The sequence below is a fragment of the Asterias rubens genome, chromosome 4, assembly GCF_902459465.1.
Source record: "Asterias rubens chromosome 4, eAstRub1.3, whole genome shotgun sequence".
NCBI lineage: Eukaryota > Metazoa > Echinodermata > Asteroidea > Forcipulatida > Asteriidae > Asterias > Asterias rubens.
Window position 1 is genome coordinate 3,891,753 of NC_047065.1, and position 16,290 is coordinate 3,908,042.

Below are 16,290 nucleotides of genomic sequence, written 5' to 3' on the forward strand. Positions count from 1 at the left end.
CACCAGCCAGTTAACACAGAAGAATCAAGTTGCATAACAAAAAAGTTGTCTGCTAAAAAAGGGAAAAGGAAACTGTCTGGAATGTAAGTTGTTTTCTGTATTAATATGCATATTTTCCGTAGCATGCCCTCTCTTTTTAACACCTGCTTTCTCATCATGTAGAGCAGCATCCGAACGGATCAAAGGAAAACAAAAATCGTATTCCGCCACCACTTTTTCTCTTATTTTTTACCAGGAAAGCAAAACACACACACAGTTTAGAATGTTTAGTGACAGTGCACGCAAAGGTAAACTGTAATGTACTGTAATAGTAGACCCAGTACTGGGGCGCTGTATTCCTTTTTCGAAATAGTAGTAAGACAGAAAATGTCAAAATTTCGAAAAAGGAATACAGCTGCACCCCAGTTACTGGGTCTAAGTACAGTAGGTAGATTCAGATTTTGGATATTAGTAAAAAAATAGTACGGGTAGGGCCTAGCAAAAGATTAAATATTGATATTTAAAAATAATTAAAGCAAAGGGTTGTAATGTCAATTACTGTAATTTGTAAACAAAATTGTTGTTTTGTCAAGGGACTCAAGAGACTTGCTATCAAGGGTTATAAAATTAAAGGGTGGCTGCAGTGTTTTTAGACTTTTTAAACCTGAAATATTTTTTATTAAATGCGCAAGTATTTAAAAAATGGTTTTCAAGAGATTAGGGGAACCCAACCCGCCGCTTAAAAGGGAGCATAAACGTGACGTCATGTCGGGAACCTGAGCCGTCGGGCCCCCTGGCTGTGTGCATATAGAGACGTATGCACTGTGTGGCCTGGTACCTAGGCGCGTGTAGTTAGGGACCAGACTCTTTTTGCCGACGATATGTTTGAATTCCCGACGTGACGTCGATGGTGGGGGGGGGGGGGGGGGAGGTAACAATCCACAAAAGGGGGGGCATGACTTATTCGCTTATTAAGCAAGTGAGATATGTCGGGGAAAAAACAAAACACAGTTTATTGATGTCCAATACATATATCAGAAATAAATGACAGCAAAATTAACTGTTTTATTTTAATTCACTGCAGCATCCCTTTAATGGATACGAGTAAAATCAGAGTTTGACAATAAGGTTTATCGCGATTCAAAAATATCTCTGTGTGGGTTCAGCAGCGCCCTCTCTTGATAATTTGCCATTCGCGATAAACCTTATGATTGTAATGTCTGGCTGAACATTAGTGCAAACCCTCTCTCAGCTAGCAATGCTGATAAATTAAATAATTTTGGTCGTGTTACACCTGCTGTTATATTATTGTTTATTTCAGCGTTTCCAGTTTTGATCGAATCAACATCAAGAAAGATGCATCCCGATCTGTCACCACACCTACACACTGAAGAGTGTAACCTGACGATACGACTTCTACTACAGTGTCATAAAGATGTAAGAAAGACTGACAAATAAACCTTTCTCTACGATGGCACGCACCAAACCAATCAAAAGGCAGAATCTTTGTAAAAGGTGTTTCAGACCAGTTCTTTGTTCGTTCCGCGTCACATTGGAAATTGAAATACGAGGAAAGTTATAGTTCACAATTTGAGAGAAACAAAAGTGTGAAAATATGATCAACAGTGTACCCAGCTTAATTTCAAAGACTCTTCACAAGGTTTGACAGGATGGCCTAGCTCACTACTGGATCCGTTGCAACTTCTTGGCAGTTCTATTGTTAGCCCATGAGGTGTGTGTCACCTTACAGGTCTAATTAATAGGCCCTATAATGTCACTTTGATTGCCACATTAAAAGACATTCTACCGCCTTTAGCATTTCCGAGAAATAAGATACTTGGGTTTGCAAGGGTTTTGGAGTACGAGTTTGTCTAAGGGACCGTTCAGAATTAAGGTCGGTTCATAGTCGGTCGCGCGATGGAAATCTTGCGCGCGATCCTAAGACTAGGCCTATCAAAATGTTTACAATTTTTTCTCAAAATAGTGGGTGGGTCAAACGAAAAAAAAATCGAAATTCAGATAATTAAAATAGTATAGGAAAACAACACAAAATTGTTAAGCAATGTGCAGGGTAGAAGAATCTGTCAGTATAAAAGTAACATTTGAGTTGGTTCGGTCTTTTGTCTTTCAAGGCTCTCTGATGATATTTAACTATTTGTGTTTTGTTTACACAGAATCCAGTCTCAAAATTTATGGGGAAGTGCAACCAGCAAGACACAGAACTTCACAGGTGCTTGAAAAAAGAGGTACAAGTAGCCAGAGCTCAACATTTCTGGGATGAGAGTCCCGAGGCCAGTGATTTTAGTGTCAAGGGGGAGGGGGGGGGCGGGCAGTAAACAGCCAGACAGGCCTATTCATATAGTTGGTTTAAAAAAAAATATCAAATGTTGAGTGTGTGCAAGGAACTTAACCATACTAGTTTCGTAAAATGTAGAGCTTTCTGCTCTTCCAGCCAGGCTCCTAGTGGATCTTACCTATCATTAGGGACTGTGAAGAGAGATAATCCTGTTTCAGCCTCAGGAGTAGGTGGCAATGTGTCCCTGGTGGCAGTTGATTCGGATTTGGGATTTGGAGCCAAAAACAGTTATGTGCAGCCCTCACCTTGTAGTGGACCTGGCCGGGGCCTTGTGATAGAAGCGATCTCTCATTTTTTTTTTTTTTTTTTTAAATGTTAAAACCTTTCACAAGAACTTGAAGGTAACATTAAGCAACGTCTTATGTAAAAAAACATCCTGAAGTCGGGAAAAATCTTGACAAAAAATGACATCTTCTAAAAAGAGATGAATATCGAGTTTACTATTTGTTTCTTAGAATTCAGAAAATAATCTCAGTGTCTTTTCTTCTCCCTCAGTATCTTGAAAAACTGGCTGCCAACAAATTGAAGACAACAGAGAGACGACAAAGAATGGGTCTCCTCGAGCAGTCGTGATCAAAACATTCAATGCAAGAACCAAGATGACGATGTCAACTAACTCATCTAAACAAGAACCTTTAAACGGGAGACTCTACGAAAGCAGTGACCAGCTTTGCCGTTCCACAGTTGTCGCAAGAAGGGTAGTTGTGGCGAGAAGCCCATTTGCTGGGACAAGTAGGGTTTTATTTGAGGAGGTTCAGTGTCCAGGTGTGATGAATCTTGGATATCAGAGTCAGCTGAAATGGTTGTGGAGTGTACATTCAGTCGCTCACCATCATCATGAACAAAGACAAGTTGACTCGAGTGGGATTTGAACCTTAGACCTCCGGATTAACATGACGGTGCTCTACCAACAGAGCTATCTAGATCTTCCTATATTGTCAATACCTTTGTGCTGGGATTCCAGTCGGAAGCCTTTCTTTCATTTTGTAACTGCCGTGTAGCCATGGATCACATCCAGTCTATGATACAACCTGGGAAGTGGCAGTTAAAGGCAGTGGACACTATTGGTAATTACTCAAAATGGTTATTAGCATAAAACCTTTCTTTGTGGCGAGTAATGGGGGAGAGGTTGATGGTATAAAACATTGTGAGAAACGGCTCCCTCTGAAATGCCATAGTTTTCGAGAAAGAAGTAATTTTCCACGAGACCTCAGATTTAGAAATTGAGGTCTCGAAATCAACCATCTAAACGCACACAACTTTGTGTGACAAGGGTGTTTTTTTCTTTCATTATTATCTCGCAACTTCGATGACCGTTTGAGCTCAAATTTTCACAGGTTAGTTATTTTATGCATATGTTGAGATGCACCAACTGTGAAGGCTTGTCTTTGACAATTACCAATAGTGTCCACTGCCTTTAAGGGATCACTCTATGGGGGATGCAACTCTTATTTTAAATATCAAGAAACAAACCACAAGGGAAACTGACTGGGTACATTTGGGATTAAACAAAGACAAATTTACCAGGAGCAGGATTTGAACCAAGGGCATCCATACTATTTTACCCAGTCAGTTTCTCCCATGGTTTTTTATTTGACAAAACACCTCTACAAAGATGAAGGGACATGTTAAAGGCAAAGTATACCTTTGGTTGTTCGATTGCTCAATCCTACATAAATGTAGATATATGCAATATAATTAGTTTTTGGGGATACCCAACTGAATTGTATAACCAGATTCATTAGTCATAACACATCGAGGTATATTGTTCCATTGGATAGAGAGTTTACTGGCCTGTGGTCAAAATAACTGACCTCGCACCTACGGTACAGTAAAAAAAAAGAAGCCCTGCCTTGTGCAATGTTTTGAGCTTTACATGGTGTGGATAATAGGAAGTAAATAATACTAGGAAAATGGTGGGTTCAACCATGTGTAAATCTCTTTTAAAAGGAAGGTTTTGGGGAAATTGAGGGGGAAACTGACTGAATGAAAAACTTGTGTTTTTTGTTCCTGTTCCCAGAAACTGTTTATTACAATAACATTTCACAAAATACATGTTTACACTCGTTAAAATGGATGTTTAGTTTTCCTGAACAGTACAACAGCAATTCAATAAAGTATGAAAACCTTAAAAAACATCGCCCCTGATGGCTTATTTAAAAAAGAAACGAGAAAATATTTACGATAGAAATTTGAAAATTTGTTTTTAAACAAGAGGGGTACTTATGGCTAAAGTATTACTTCTGTAAAAACAGATTGCTGAATGAGAAATATGTTTTAGCATTAGATAATTTCCAAGTTGTTTCCTTTCTCTGGAAATACGGTGGCAGTGGTGGGATACAACAAAAAATAGTTTTGGCAAATGTGTACATGTACATGTACTTCCATCAACTGTATTTAAGGTGTCCAGATCATCAAGTTTTAGGCATTTTTTACCCTTTTTGAAGAAAAATTTTAAAAAATTCTTGAGAATTACTGAAGAAATTACAGAACAAGATCTGATTGTGCCTTAATCTGATATAGGAATCCATTTTTACTGAATGACGTTTCCTTTGTGATCATTGTGATCACTACTCATGTTATCTTTATAAAAATTTTCTAAATCAGAGGGGCTGAAAACACAACAAAGATCACTGTACATATTATTTGAAAGCAACAAACAAGAAAATAGACTACGTACTGATTCTCTAAAACGTAAATACTTTACATATCGTAGGAAAATGGCACACGTTACACTGAATGTTCAAGAATAAAATGTTCATTGATTGTCAAAATATGTATTAAAAGTGCAAAGAAGTTTTAGTGACCTCACATGTTGATCCTAGCAGACTCTTTAATACCAGTGTGCTCGGTATATTTTCTTTGTATATTAAAAGTGTCAAATAATGTGTACAAAATAAATGAGTACATACATTTCAATCTATTGTTAGATCAGCTATGTGTCCATTTCATTCGTTAACTTTTTGTGAAAATATCTGTGGAAATTATTGTGAAACATTTGTAAAATTATTGAAAGTTACTCTTAAAAAAAAAGAAGTTTATATCTGGTGAAAATTTCCTTTGGGATTCAATATCATTACCCCCCCCCCCAAAAAAGCAATCTCTAATCATTTTATTTGAACACGTTATGAAAAGCATTTGTTTATTAAATCAAAGGAATGATCAACAGATGTTTTTCCTAACACGCCTCCAGGCAAATGGTAGAAATCTCATCGCCGAAAAGAGTGCTGGTGGTGTACAAGTCATAGCCGGCACGCGTCATGTAGAACTCGGCGCAGACGTAAGGGTAGGAATGGCAGGGCAGATTGCCGAGATCACGGACGTACTCCAGCGCTTCGAAACGCAGTTTGTCATCGCCGACCCCGATCATCTGACTGGCTTGATCGCTGTTCAATGCCTGCTTGATGATTTCTGTCTTAGCGCCCCCGCCGTTTGAGCGTGTCGCGCTCCAGAGTTTGACTCTCCAGATTTCGGTGCCCTGGATGTTGCGCTCGATGTTTTGTATGTCGACTTCCAGTTTCAGGCCGTAGTTGTTGGTGACGCCGTACAGCTCTAGACGAGTTCTGCCGAAGCTTACATCTGGATAAAAGTGTAATTAGAAAAAAAGCCGAAACAAATGAACAATTTTTAAAAAGACATCAAAATTAAATTTCGTCACGTTTAATTATTTGATCTGATCTCAGATATTAAACCTAAAAAAAAAATCTTGAAATCCCGCTCCTGGCTATACATTACCTGGACATGTTCCACAGCAGTCTCCTGGGACTGTAATTGGATCAAGACACGTTACTAGAGAGCAGTCTGTTGGTCCACATGATACAAAACCGTTTGAACACGTGCAGGAGATGCACGACTGGATTGGATCCGCCCACGTCTCACCACTCTGGTGCTCAGTGTTACGATGGAAGCAGCCGGCTGTTGATACATTCAAAGAAATATTATTACAAAATGTTTTTAAGGGGCGAGTGTCTTCAAAAGGTTCTCTCATAGAGCTGCTTAAAGGCACTGTTCACGTTTGGTCTCAAAATATATATTTAGATAAAACCTCTTGGTAATGAGCAACGGAGAGCTCTTGATAGTATAAAACATTGTGAGAAACGACTCCCTCTGAAGTAACACAGTTTTTGAGAAAGAGGTAATTTCTCACTAAAATAATAAAAGATTTCTGGCCAGAAGCCCTTTATTCCTATCTGGAAGCACACGTACAACAAGGGTGTCTTTTCTTTCATCATTTTCTTGCAACTTCAATGATCAATTAAGTCCAAATTTTCACAGGTTTGTTATTTTATGCTGTTGGGATACATCAAGTGAGAATACTGGTCGTTGATAATTACCAAACGTGTTCAGTGCCTTTAAGCACAAAAAGTTAACATTTCTTCTTATTCCTGTTCACCCCGTTATTGGCGCTAATTTTGCTGTTGGGTGTGTAATCAAATAATAGTAATAAACATTTCTGAAATAAATAGATAACCACTGGGGCACAATTTTATTAAAGCCTGCAAGCACAAAAACTGTTAAGCACAGAAAAGTATTGCTTAACAGAAACAGATTACCAGCCAGAATTAGTGTAGATTGTTGTGACTGTGCACCACTCAATCATAGCTTAGCAAAACAATCTTGTCAAGTAGTATTTTCTGCTTAACCGCTTTATGAAATTGGGCCTGGATGATTTTTTTTTACGTACCTCCACATTTCGGACAGCATTGTCCTGGCTCTGTAACGGGGTTCTCGCAGAACAGCGCCGGGCATGCAACTGGGCCACATTTTACCTCTCCGTCGACACACTCGCACGTAGAGCAGTCATTATCCCAGGTGTCACCGTGTTGGTAGGTGCCTAAACCAAAGTCGAGTACACACTCCCTGAGCTCCAAATCTGCCGGTAGAAGGGCTAGTCAATTGACCATGGTTTTGACAGCATGAGGGCGCTTTCCACAGGAAATATTTTGTGCATCACAACAATTCTTTCATCTTATTTTAAAGGCACTGGACACTATTGATAATTACTCAAAACAATTGTTAGCATGAAAACTTACTTGGTAACAAGCAATGGAAAGTTGTAGATGGTACAAAACATTGTGAGAAACGGCTCCTGCTTAAGTAGTTTTTAAGAAAGAGGTGATTTCTCACTCTTCTGAAAGCACACACATTTGTGCAACAAGGTTTTTGATTTCTTTAGTATTCTCTTGCAACTTCAACAACCAATTAAGTCAAAATGTTCACAGGTTTGTTATTTGATGCATATGTTGAGATACTGTACACCAAGTGAGAATACTGGTCTTTGACAGTTACCAAACTTATCCAGTGCCTTTAAACAGCCTGTATGGTGTTTTCAATTTCGATAATATGAACAACAATGATTGGCTATCAAAAGTGACTACTTTGCACGCACGCTTCTTAAAAACTTTTGGATGCTTGTGAGGTGTTTGTAGGATGCTAAGAATGTGCATGTCAAAAGTATTATAATGCGATTAAATGTCATACTTACAATGTCACCCTAAACTACATACAGTTAGACTTATAAGATCAAAGAATAATGAGAGGAGACCAGTTACTCTTTGACTCGATGCCTCTTTTGCGGAATGCCATACTTGGGAGTATAGAGTGGATTGGCCACATGCCTGATAAAAATGTGACAGAATCTGGCAAATTTTAATGAACCAATTCCAGGGGTTATGAGCAAGAGAGGCATGCTGGGAAAATTGCGTGGTGAGATCAATCACCCCTGGGAACACGGTTGATTTTATTTGCCTGATTTGAAAGGAAGACGATACTAGTGTTGGTTTTTTTTGACGATGGATGGTGCTGCGACGGTCACTATGACATTTGGCGTCATCTGTGCATGCCTCAGCTTTGACGACAGTGGTCCCTCAAACTCTAGGGCAGTACATGAGATGAGTCTGCGTTGTGCTGAAAACGACAATGTTCAGCTGAAAACAACTGATACCGTAACAGAACCATCCGTCGTCCAAAACAAAAACTCTCTATAATATGAATGATTTCATTGTTTGATACGTACTGCACCTAGCGCAGCATTCTCCCGGTGCCGTGACTGGGTTCTGGCATTCCGGTTCTGGACACTCGACGTGCTCGCAGCAGATAGCAGAGTCATCACAGAAGCAATCCACGCACACGTCAGTCGGCTGGGTCCATCTCTCTCCGTGGTTGTACATGCGATCCTTCTGCATACACTGTCTGAAGTTGGCTGCAAAGGAACAAGTCGCTCGATTAAAGTTAGTATCCTAAAATTTTTGGTGTGTCGTGACCGAGTGGTTCACTGCGTAGGTCTAAAGTTCTGACGCCTGAAACATCAGATTGTGGGTTCTCCTCTAGCTAAGGAGAAGGTAACAATGTAGTGGTCGAGCGGTCTAGGTCACCGGACACCCAAGCTCACAGGGCCCAATCTCATGGCTCTGCTTACCGTAAGCACAGAATCGGCGCTTACGGAAGCAGGGAATTCTGTGCTTACGGCAAGCGTATTTCACGGGTTAGCAGCGAATTGTGGCTTCTGCGCATGCGTACTCTTCATTACTAGGCATTCTACGCTTACAAGGCTAGTGCAAAAATTTGGCGCTTGCACGTAAGCGGGGAATCAATCCAACATGGGTAAGAATACTTACTTGGGCACTAAGGGCTACATTTGCCAGGGGCCAAAAGTAGTGCCACATAACTCCAACATAAGAAGGAATACTTACTTGGGCACTGTGGACAGCATTTGCCCGGGATGGTGACGAGATCCAAGTCGCATTGTACAGGGGCACAGTCCTCGACCAAGCACATGACCTCTCCGTTGACGCATTCACAACTCTCGCAGTCTGTAGGTTTCCATGTCTCACCAGTCTGGTATAGCTTGTTCTCATAGTTGCAAATAGCAACATCTGTGGTTTAAGAAACAACATTTTTGTTTTAAGGCTTTGTTTTGTTTTTGATGTTCCAAATTGAACTCTCTCTCTACTGTCATAAAAAATAATATTTGTTAAATATTTATTGAGCTGTTTGTCTCATTGAGAAGGATGATGGTTTTTTTATTTATTGAATTATAAATTGAATGTTTGTGGTGGAGCAAAATTGTCTGCTACAGCAGCTCTATGAAATTGGGTGATAAGGGTGTTTTTTCTTCCATTATTATCTCGCAACTTTGATGACCGATTGAGCTCAAATTTTCACAGGTTTGTTATTTGATGCATATGTTGAGATACACCAACTGCGAAGGCTAGTCTTTGACAATTACCAATAGTGTCCACTGCCCTTTAAGGACAATTACCTGGGCACACTGGACAGCAACCTCCTTCCTCGAGGTATGGTGATGCACATTCCGGTACTGGGCACACTCCAGGCTCCCCGCATGCAATCTCTGACATGGTGCAACGACACAGCAGGCATGAGTCTGCTGGATCATCAAAAGTATCTCCAGACTTGTAGGTTGTGCTGTTGAAGTGGCAGTCACCCTCGCCTGGTTTGACTGGAGGGAGTCAACAAGACAAACAGCAAACAAGTTATTATGGTATATTTGGTTTGATTGACACCATGTGTATGTCTTCTTGCTGAGTAGATTTGAGAACTTGTCTGTTTTATATTCTACTACAGCCGAGTAGATTTTCAGGAATTTGGGAGACTTCTCTACTACCGCGGAGTAGATATTTGGACTTCAGGATACTTCTCAGTTTTTAAAAGAACTGTCTTGCTGTTTAACTACTACCTGGGTAGAAGATAGAAAATAAGTTATTATGGTTTATTGGGGTGGTCGGATCAGCATAGTGGTATCTTTAACATGTATGCAGCGGCAATTTGATGAAATCCATACAAACTGCACTAATGACTTTCAGTCCTGAGCCGACAATGTACACTCTCTAAAAGCTAGTTTAGTTACACCAATGCTATTTTTTGACACAATGTTTTTTTTTCATTGACACAACAAATATAACGATATAGAAAGGTTTGTGGTGATGATGATGTCGTATGCTATGTAGATCTCGTTTGAAAAATCCGTAAGCCAGTTTACGGCTAGGTCCTCAGCCAGGTGAAGGGCTTTGATGCCACCATCAAGGTGAGAGAGTGGGCAGTCATCTATCATGTGGCGCATCGTCTGTTGTTCTCCACAACCACAAAGCAGGAGATGCAAGGTAGCCCCATGCGGTAACACCATGTGATGACTATCTCTTAATGAGTTGGAGTGGTTCTGAGAGGAACCGTTGGTTTCATCTTGACAGTTCAATTAGTATGCTCTGATCGTCTTCTGGAGAAAAACATAACAATACATGATCATTTCATTAGCACTACTTACGTTTGCAGGTCTTGCAGCACACTCCTTCCACCTTCTGTAATCTCTCGCAGTCCAGTACTGGACACGTTTCCTCTTGGCAGTCTGAGTTCCCGTTGTTGCACGTACACGTGTTACAATCGTCCGTCTTAATGGTCTCACCGTGGTTCAACTTCTCTCCCGTGCTGAGCACACAATCTGTCAATTCTTCACCTAGTGCAAAATAAAAATAAGTGAGATAAATTGGGTTTGTAGTTTCACATAAATTGTATACCCTTCTTTTGTATAGCAACTTCAAGATGGGCATGGAGCCAGGGTCCAATATCATAAAGCCTGTAAGCACAAAAATTTGCTTAGCATGAAATTTCTTCCTTAATAAAAACAGGAATTCAAACCAAACTTTCACATGAATGATTTTCAGGATAAGCAAACAACAGCTGAATGCCAGCAACAAGCAATATGCAACAAACTAAAGTTTTGTAATCTTGTTTTATATCAAGGAAGAAATTTCATGCTAAGCAAATTTTTGTGCTTACAGGCTTTATGAAATTGGGCCCTGGTTGAGAAGGTATTGCATTCTGCACTACCAACCAGGCTACTAAAGTGGATGATACTAATGCCTTCATCCTTATGGACTGTGAAGCCGAATTCACAAAACGCTAGGATTAGTTCTTATCCTGAGTTAGAACGAGTAAACCGTCCTAACTTAGGATGGGTTAAATGCGGCCTAATGTCTTCGGATATGGAACTGAACTTGTCCTACATTTGTAAGTTCTAAGATTAATTCTAAGTTAGGAAGAGAATTTGGTGAAATTGACAGCTGGTGACAGTTGATTTGGGCCATCGACCCAAATCAGTTTATAAGTGTAGCCCTCACCTTGAAGTGGGTGCCTGTGATAAAAAAAAAAAAAATTAAATGTGATTGTTATTCAAAATTTATTTAAACTAACCTGGACAGACGGGGCAGCAGTTGCCAGCCTCGGTTTGTGGGTTGTTGCATGTGATATCAGCGGTGCATTCGATTGGTCGACACTCTGTCATGCCGCTGTCGCATGTGCACTCCTCGCAGTTATTGTCCTTGGGTCTCCAGACCTCATCCTGCTTGCGGCTCTTGCCTTCGCTGTCCTTGCACTTCTTCAACACATCAGCTGAAAAGATCCATTACGGGAATGCTCCATTAATATAAAAAAAAGAGGCACATCCTTTTCGTCTAGCAACTTACACCTGTTATCCCAATGTAATTTCTAAACATAACAACCCATAGCTAGGGTTGGGACATTTAACTGGTCAACCATTAAAAAACATTAAAACACAAGTTTGAAATCTAAGTTAGACAAAGCTGAAAGTTGTAATATGAGACCTACCCTTTCAAAAAAATGTTACCCCAAGATACTATCCAGGAAGAATGCTTGCGACCCTTTTGTTGGTGGAACATTTCCGATCTTAATCTTCCACAAATCTCACAGATTATTTTTAATCCCCTACAATCTGTTGAACATTTTGCTTTGTACACCCCACTGTGGTTTGTGGTTTTGTAATAAAAAAAATAATAAATCACAGAATGAATTGTGCGGAAAATTACCTTTGCATTTGGCGCAGCATTCATCGGCTTTCTTGGTGACGTCCTGACAGTCCAAGGATGGGCAAGTCTCCGATTCACACATAATTTCTCCCTGGGTGCAGGTGCAAGAGACGCACGGCTGTGGTGTCCAGGTGTCCCCATCTTTGCGGTTTGCAGCACAGTGGATCAGAGGGATAGGCGCTAACAAGTAGAGATTTAATTATTCACTACATGAATCGCCGACCGCGAAGGATTTATACAGGATTGGCAAGAAAACAAATCATTATTGTGTAAGTTTAGTATAAAAGTTTACTGATTATAAACTTATAATAAACTAAATTTTTTCTGTGAAATATTTTGTTGTGAAGTGAAGTAACCCCCCTCTCAAAAAAATTGTTTAGTCCATGTCAAAAAGTAATCATGATCTCTACAAAACAGCCACAACACAAAACTGCCCAATAAAAAAAACTCTTACCACTTGGGTCACCGCAAAGTTCACAGCACCCACCCTCGACTTCCACAGCAGTGAGCGGACTTTCGCACTCCAGCATGGGGCATTCCTTCATTGAGCACTGTACACCTCCGGACTCGGTGCACTCACAAGAAGTGCATGGCTCTGGACTCCAGGTATCACGTGGCATGTAGACGGTGCCATCCTCAGCAGTGCAGGCAGACTCTGGGTCTAAAGGTGAAGGTCAAATGAAAAAAGGAATTGAGCTTAAGTATGCGAAGATGTTATTGTACATTGAGGATATTGAATATAATGGGTTTTGTAACCTTACACCGATGTGTATTAATCACTGTATACTGAGTTCTGTGAAAATATTTGTAGTATCTTTGCACTACATACTAACACTGATAGAGCTACCCAAATCTATAGACAGGTGTTTACCTCATCAACATTCCAATATCATGATCCAACTAATGAATAATGCATATGGAGACCACCACCCCATACAGTGACTGTACCTTGAAATAGTAGCCCATTTATAAGTATATATCTTACATTGTATGTGTACTATAAGCAAGACATGTGGAGACACAATAAACCAAGCAAGCATCGAAGCAACAGCTCTTGTAGAACTCAAGACATTACAATATTCCACAGCACATAAAGTACCAGCCAAACTGTTAATGTAAAGTAACATTGTAACTAGTTCCCACAGCTTTTTGCTTAGCATCAACAATATTTGCTTAGAACAAACAAAGTACCAGCCATGCAGAACTGTTATCAAATATATATTGGTTTGTAACTGGTTCCTCACAGCATTTTGCTTAGCATTTTGCTTAGCATTAGCATTAGCGCAGCCGATTTCACAAAATGCTAGGACTAATCCTAACTCGCGTTAGGACGAGTAACCCGTCCTAACTTAGGATGGGTTCAATGCGTCCTACGTATTTGGATACGGATCTGAACCCGTCCCAAGTCCTAAGATTAATCCTAAGATAGGAAGAGTTTGGTGAAATCGACGGCAGGCCTGTTGGTTTGCAACTGGTTTCAACTTTTTTTCCTGGAAACTGACCTGGTGGGCATTTGCGGCAGCATTCATCGGCCTCGCGTCGCAGTGGTCTCTCGCAGTCCAGTTTGGGGCACGTCTCCTTGTCGCATCGTATATCTCCATTGTCACAGGTACACACCCTGCAGGGGCTCTTTCTCCAGCTCTGCCCGTGGCGCATCTTCTCTCCGTATTTAGTGGTACAAGCCTTCGCTTTGAGCTCGCCTGGGTACAGAATCAAAGTAGAATCAGAGTTTAAAGGCAGTGGACACTATTGGTAATTACTTAAAATAATTGTCAGCATAAAAACTTACTTGATAACGAGCAATGGAGAGCTGTTGATAGTATAAAACATTGTGAGAAACGGCTCCTTCTAAAGTAATGTAGTTTTATTTTAAGGAAGTAATTTCTAACTAAAATATTTGAATTGCATTTGAGACATTAACAGGCAACATCAGAACAATTCAAAAGCTGGGTGAAAACATATCTGTTTACTTTGCACAATTGTTGACTATCCCTTTACTAAGCTAACCTCTACAGTGCTTTGGGACCTCCCAGTGATATGCGCTTTATAAGAACGGTTTATTATTATTACTGACCAGGGCATGTGCTGCAGCATTCGCCATCCGCAAAGACCGGCTCTTCGCATTCCTGTGATGGGCACAGCTCCTTGGTGCAGGTGACCGCTGCGTTGTCGCAGGCGCACGTGACGCAATCGCTCTTCTTCCAGCTTGTCTCGTGGTCGTAAGTGTCGCCCGTCGCTTCCACGACGCAAGGTTGGGCAATCTCTGTTGGATGTCATTCAATCAAAGAGTAAATGTTACTATAAATCATAAATAAGGCAGTTTTAAAATGACTATTATTATTATTAATGGGTTATTAAAAATACCACAATACAGCGGCTAAAAGTAAAAAAATGTACAGTTTACAAAAACAGTCATTAAAAATGATTAAATGCACGCAGAATAAACAAAATAGTTATTTATAACTATACAGAAAGGCCTCTTTTGTTACAGCACAATACTAAAACATGTTTGACTTAAAAGTATTTATTGTTCAAGCAAACCTTCCATGGCCATTTTGTTTAAGAACATTTGAAGTATGCTTAGCACAAAAAGACATTGCTTAGCACAATTTATAAAATAACTGTAAAGGAAAAATTCATATAAATCACAGTTGGGACTGATGTCATGCTGTATTCAGTTCATGAACAATGAAAACCTAACTATGATTTTTGAATTGTTGCTGTTGTTGTTGTTCATGTTGTCATTGTTGTTGTTGTTATTTTACCATCTGGGCACTTCATGCAGCACTCGTCCTTGATCCTTATTGGGTCCGAGCAGGTTACCTCCTCGCAAGCCTCATTGTCGCAGTTTATCTTGCCATCCTCGCAGCTGCACGTCTTACATGGTCCCTTCTGCCAGGACTCTCCGCTGATGTATGTATTATCCTGGAATGTGCAAGCCATTGCCTTGGGTTCATCTGGGGAACAAACACAACCAGTTGATTATCTCATATTCCAGAGCAGGATACAGTTTTACCACGCGTCACCGACTCCCATTTCTCGCCACTATTTCCCGCCCTCGTGCATCACCAAGCAAATCCGCCTCCCAGTACTTAAAGGAACACGTGCCTTAGATCGGACGAGTTGGTTTATAAAAAGCGTTTGTTAAAATGCATATGGTTGGAAAGATTTAAAAAGTAGAAAAAATTATCCACACGAATTTGCCTTGAAATTGCGTGGTTTTCAATATTATATCAAGTACAAGGGCTGACCTACATGTACTTGTACAAATGGTATAGGATCTAATAGACTTTTCAGGCTATTTAAAAACAATTTTCCCGGTTTTTCTTCACCGGGAAAACAAAACCGTATATCAGACTAAAGTCTTAAAGAATATCATGCCTGGAAAAACAGAAGCTCTATACTTTTCTGTATTCCATAAGCACGCATGCCACAATAACTTTATCTGCAAGCAAGTTTTTCAGTGCTGCATAAAGGGTGTTTCAAGATGGTCTTGGCTTAGGCCCAGCATCATCCTAAAAATATCAGTTGCCGACTGTTTTTATGTCATTGCATGGTCGACCTGAGGGCGACTTTAAGGACACAAGTGTCAATTCTGGAATCGGAACCCACAAGTTATATAAACTTGACAAACTGACAGTAACCATACTTTTAAGCAATATTTTTTTGCTTAAGTAGCTCTATGATATTGGGCCTAGAGCTTGTCCCTTATGGTCCCTTAAAAACTTACCGGTACATCTGGGGCAGCATTCGTCGTGGTCGTTGACCTGATCCTGGCATTCCAGTTCGGGGCAGAGCGTCATGTCGCATTCCAGAGAGCCCAAGAAACAGGTACATTTTGAGCAGGGTGACCTTCGGAAAGACTCCCCAGTCTGCATCTTGCGACCGTCCTCGGTAGTACAGCCCTCATCTGGCTCATCTGAGGAGAGTTTGAAAAATAATAAAAAAATAAAACTTTAAAAGAGGCAATAGAGATTTAAATATTTAATCTTCTTGGAAAACTCTAGATTGTCATAGTGAATTATGTTTCTCAAAATTCTACAAACTACTCAAAGCTGCTGAACTTTTTACCAAGTAAGTTTTTATTGCTCGTGATTTTTATAGTCATTAACAAAT

At 40.1% G+C, this 16,290-nt stretch overlaps 2 protein-coding genes across 5 annotated transcripts in view; one reads left to right on the forward strand and one right to left on the reverse strand.

Annotated features, from left to right (window-relative positions):
* Nucleotides 1-3,382, forward strand: LOC117289514 (COX assembly mitochondrial protein 2 homolog). The gene is made up of 4 exons (XM_033770659.1): nt 1-83; nt 1,301-1,416; nt 2,154-2,225; nt 2,831-3,382. Exons 2-4 carry the CDS (start codon nt 1,336-1,338, stop codon nt 2,906-2,908), a joined length of 231 nt encoding a protein of 76 aa, XP_033626550.1. The 5' UTR covers nt 1-83; nt 1,301-1,335; the 3' UTR covers nt 2,909-3,382.
* Nucleotides 3,383-4,330: 948 nt separating this feature from the next.
* The window catches only part of LOC117289004 (zonadhesin-like), a 64,353-nt gene continuing 52,393 nt past the window's right edge, over nt 4,331-16,290 (reverse strand). For all 4 annotated transcript variants that reach the window (XM_033769897.1, XM_033769895.1, XM_033769894.1 and 1 more), the window contains 14 exons: nt 15,905-16,093; nt 14,940-15,131; nt 14,249-14,437; nt 13,677-13,874; nt 12,629-12,835; nt 12,175-12,354; nt 11,543-11,740; nt 10,617-10,805; nt 9,597-9,794; nt 9,028-9,210; nt 8,352-8,537; nt 7,020-7,208; nt 6,071-6,250; nt 4,331-5,914 (listed from right to left, as the gene is read on the reverse strand). In XM_033769897.1, the coding sequence (XP_033625788.1) occupies nt 5,514-5,914; nt 6,071-6,250; nt 7,020-7,208; nt 8,352-8,537; nt 9,028-9,210; nt 9,597-9,794; nt 10,617-10,805; nt 11,543-11,740; nt 12,175-12,354; nt 12,629-12,835; nt 13,677-13,874; nt 14,249-14,437; nt 14,940-15,131; nt 15,905-16,093 (2,879 nt within the window). In that variant the 3' untranslated portion in view covers nt 4,331-5,513. The remainder of the gene's footprint in view (nt 5,915-6,070; nt 6,251-7,019; nt 7,209-8,351; nt 8,538-9,027; nt 9,211-9,596; nt 9,795-10,616; nt 10,806-11,542; nt 11,741-12,174; nt 12,355-12,628; nt 12,836-13,676; nt 13,875-14,248; nt 14,438-14,939; nt 15,132-15,904; nt 16,094-16,290) is intronic.

Coding starts and splice junctions, on each gene's coding strand:
- LOC117289514 (XM_033770659.1), top strand. CDS start 1,336: ATGCATCCCGATCTGTCACCACACCTACACACTGAAGAGTGTAACCTG. Junction 1,417..2,153: donor TACTACAGTGTCATAAAGAT/GTAAGAAAGACT, acceptor TTGTTTACACAG/AATCCAGTCTCAAAATTTAT. Junction 2,226..2,830: donor ACAGGTGCTTGAAAAAAGAG/GTACAAGTAGCC, acceptor CTTCTCCCTCAG/TATCTTGAAAAACTGGCTGC.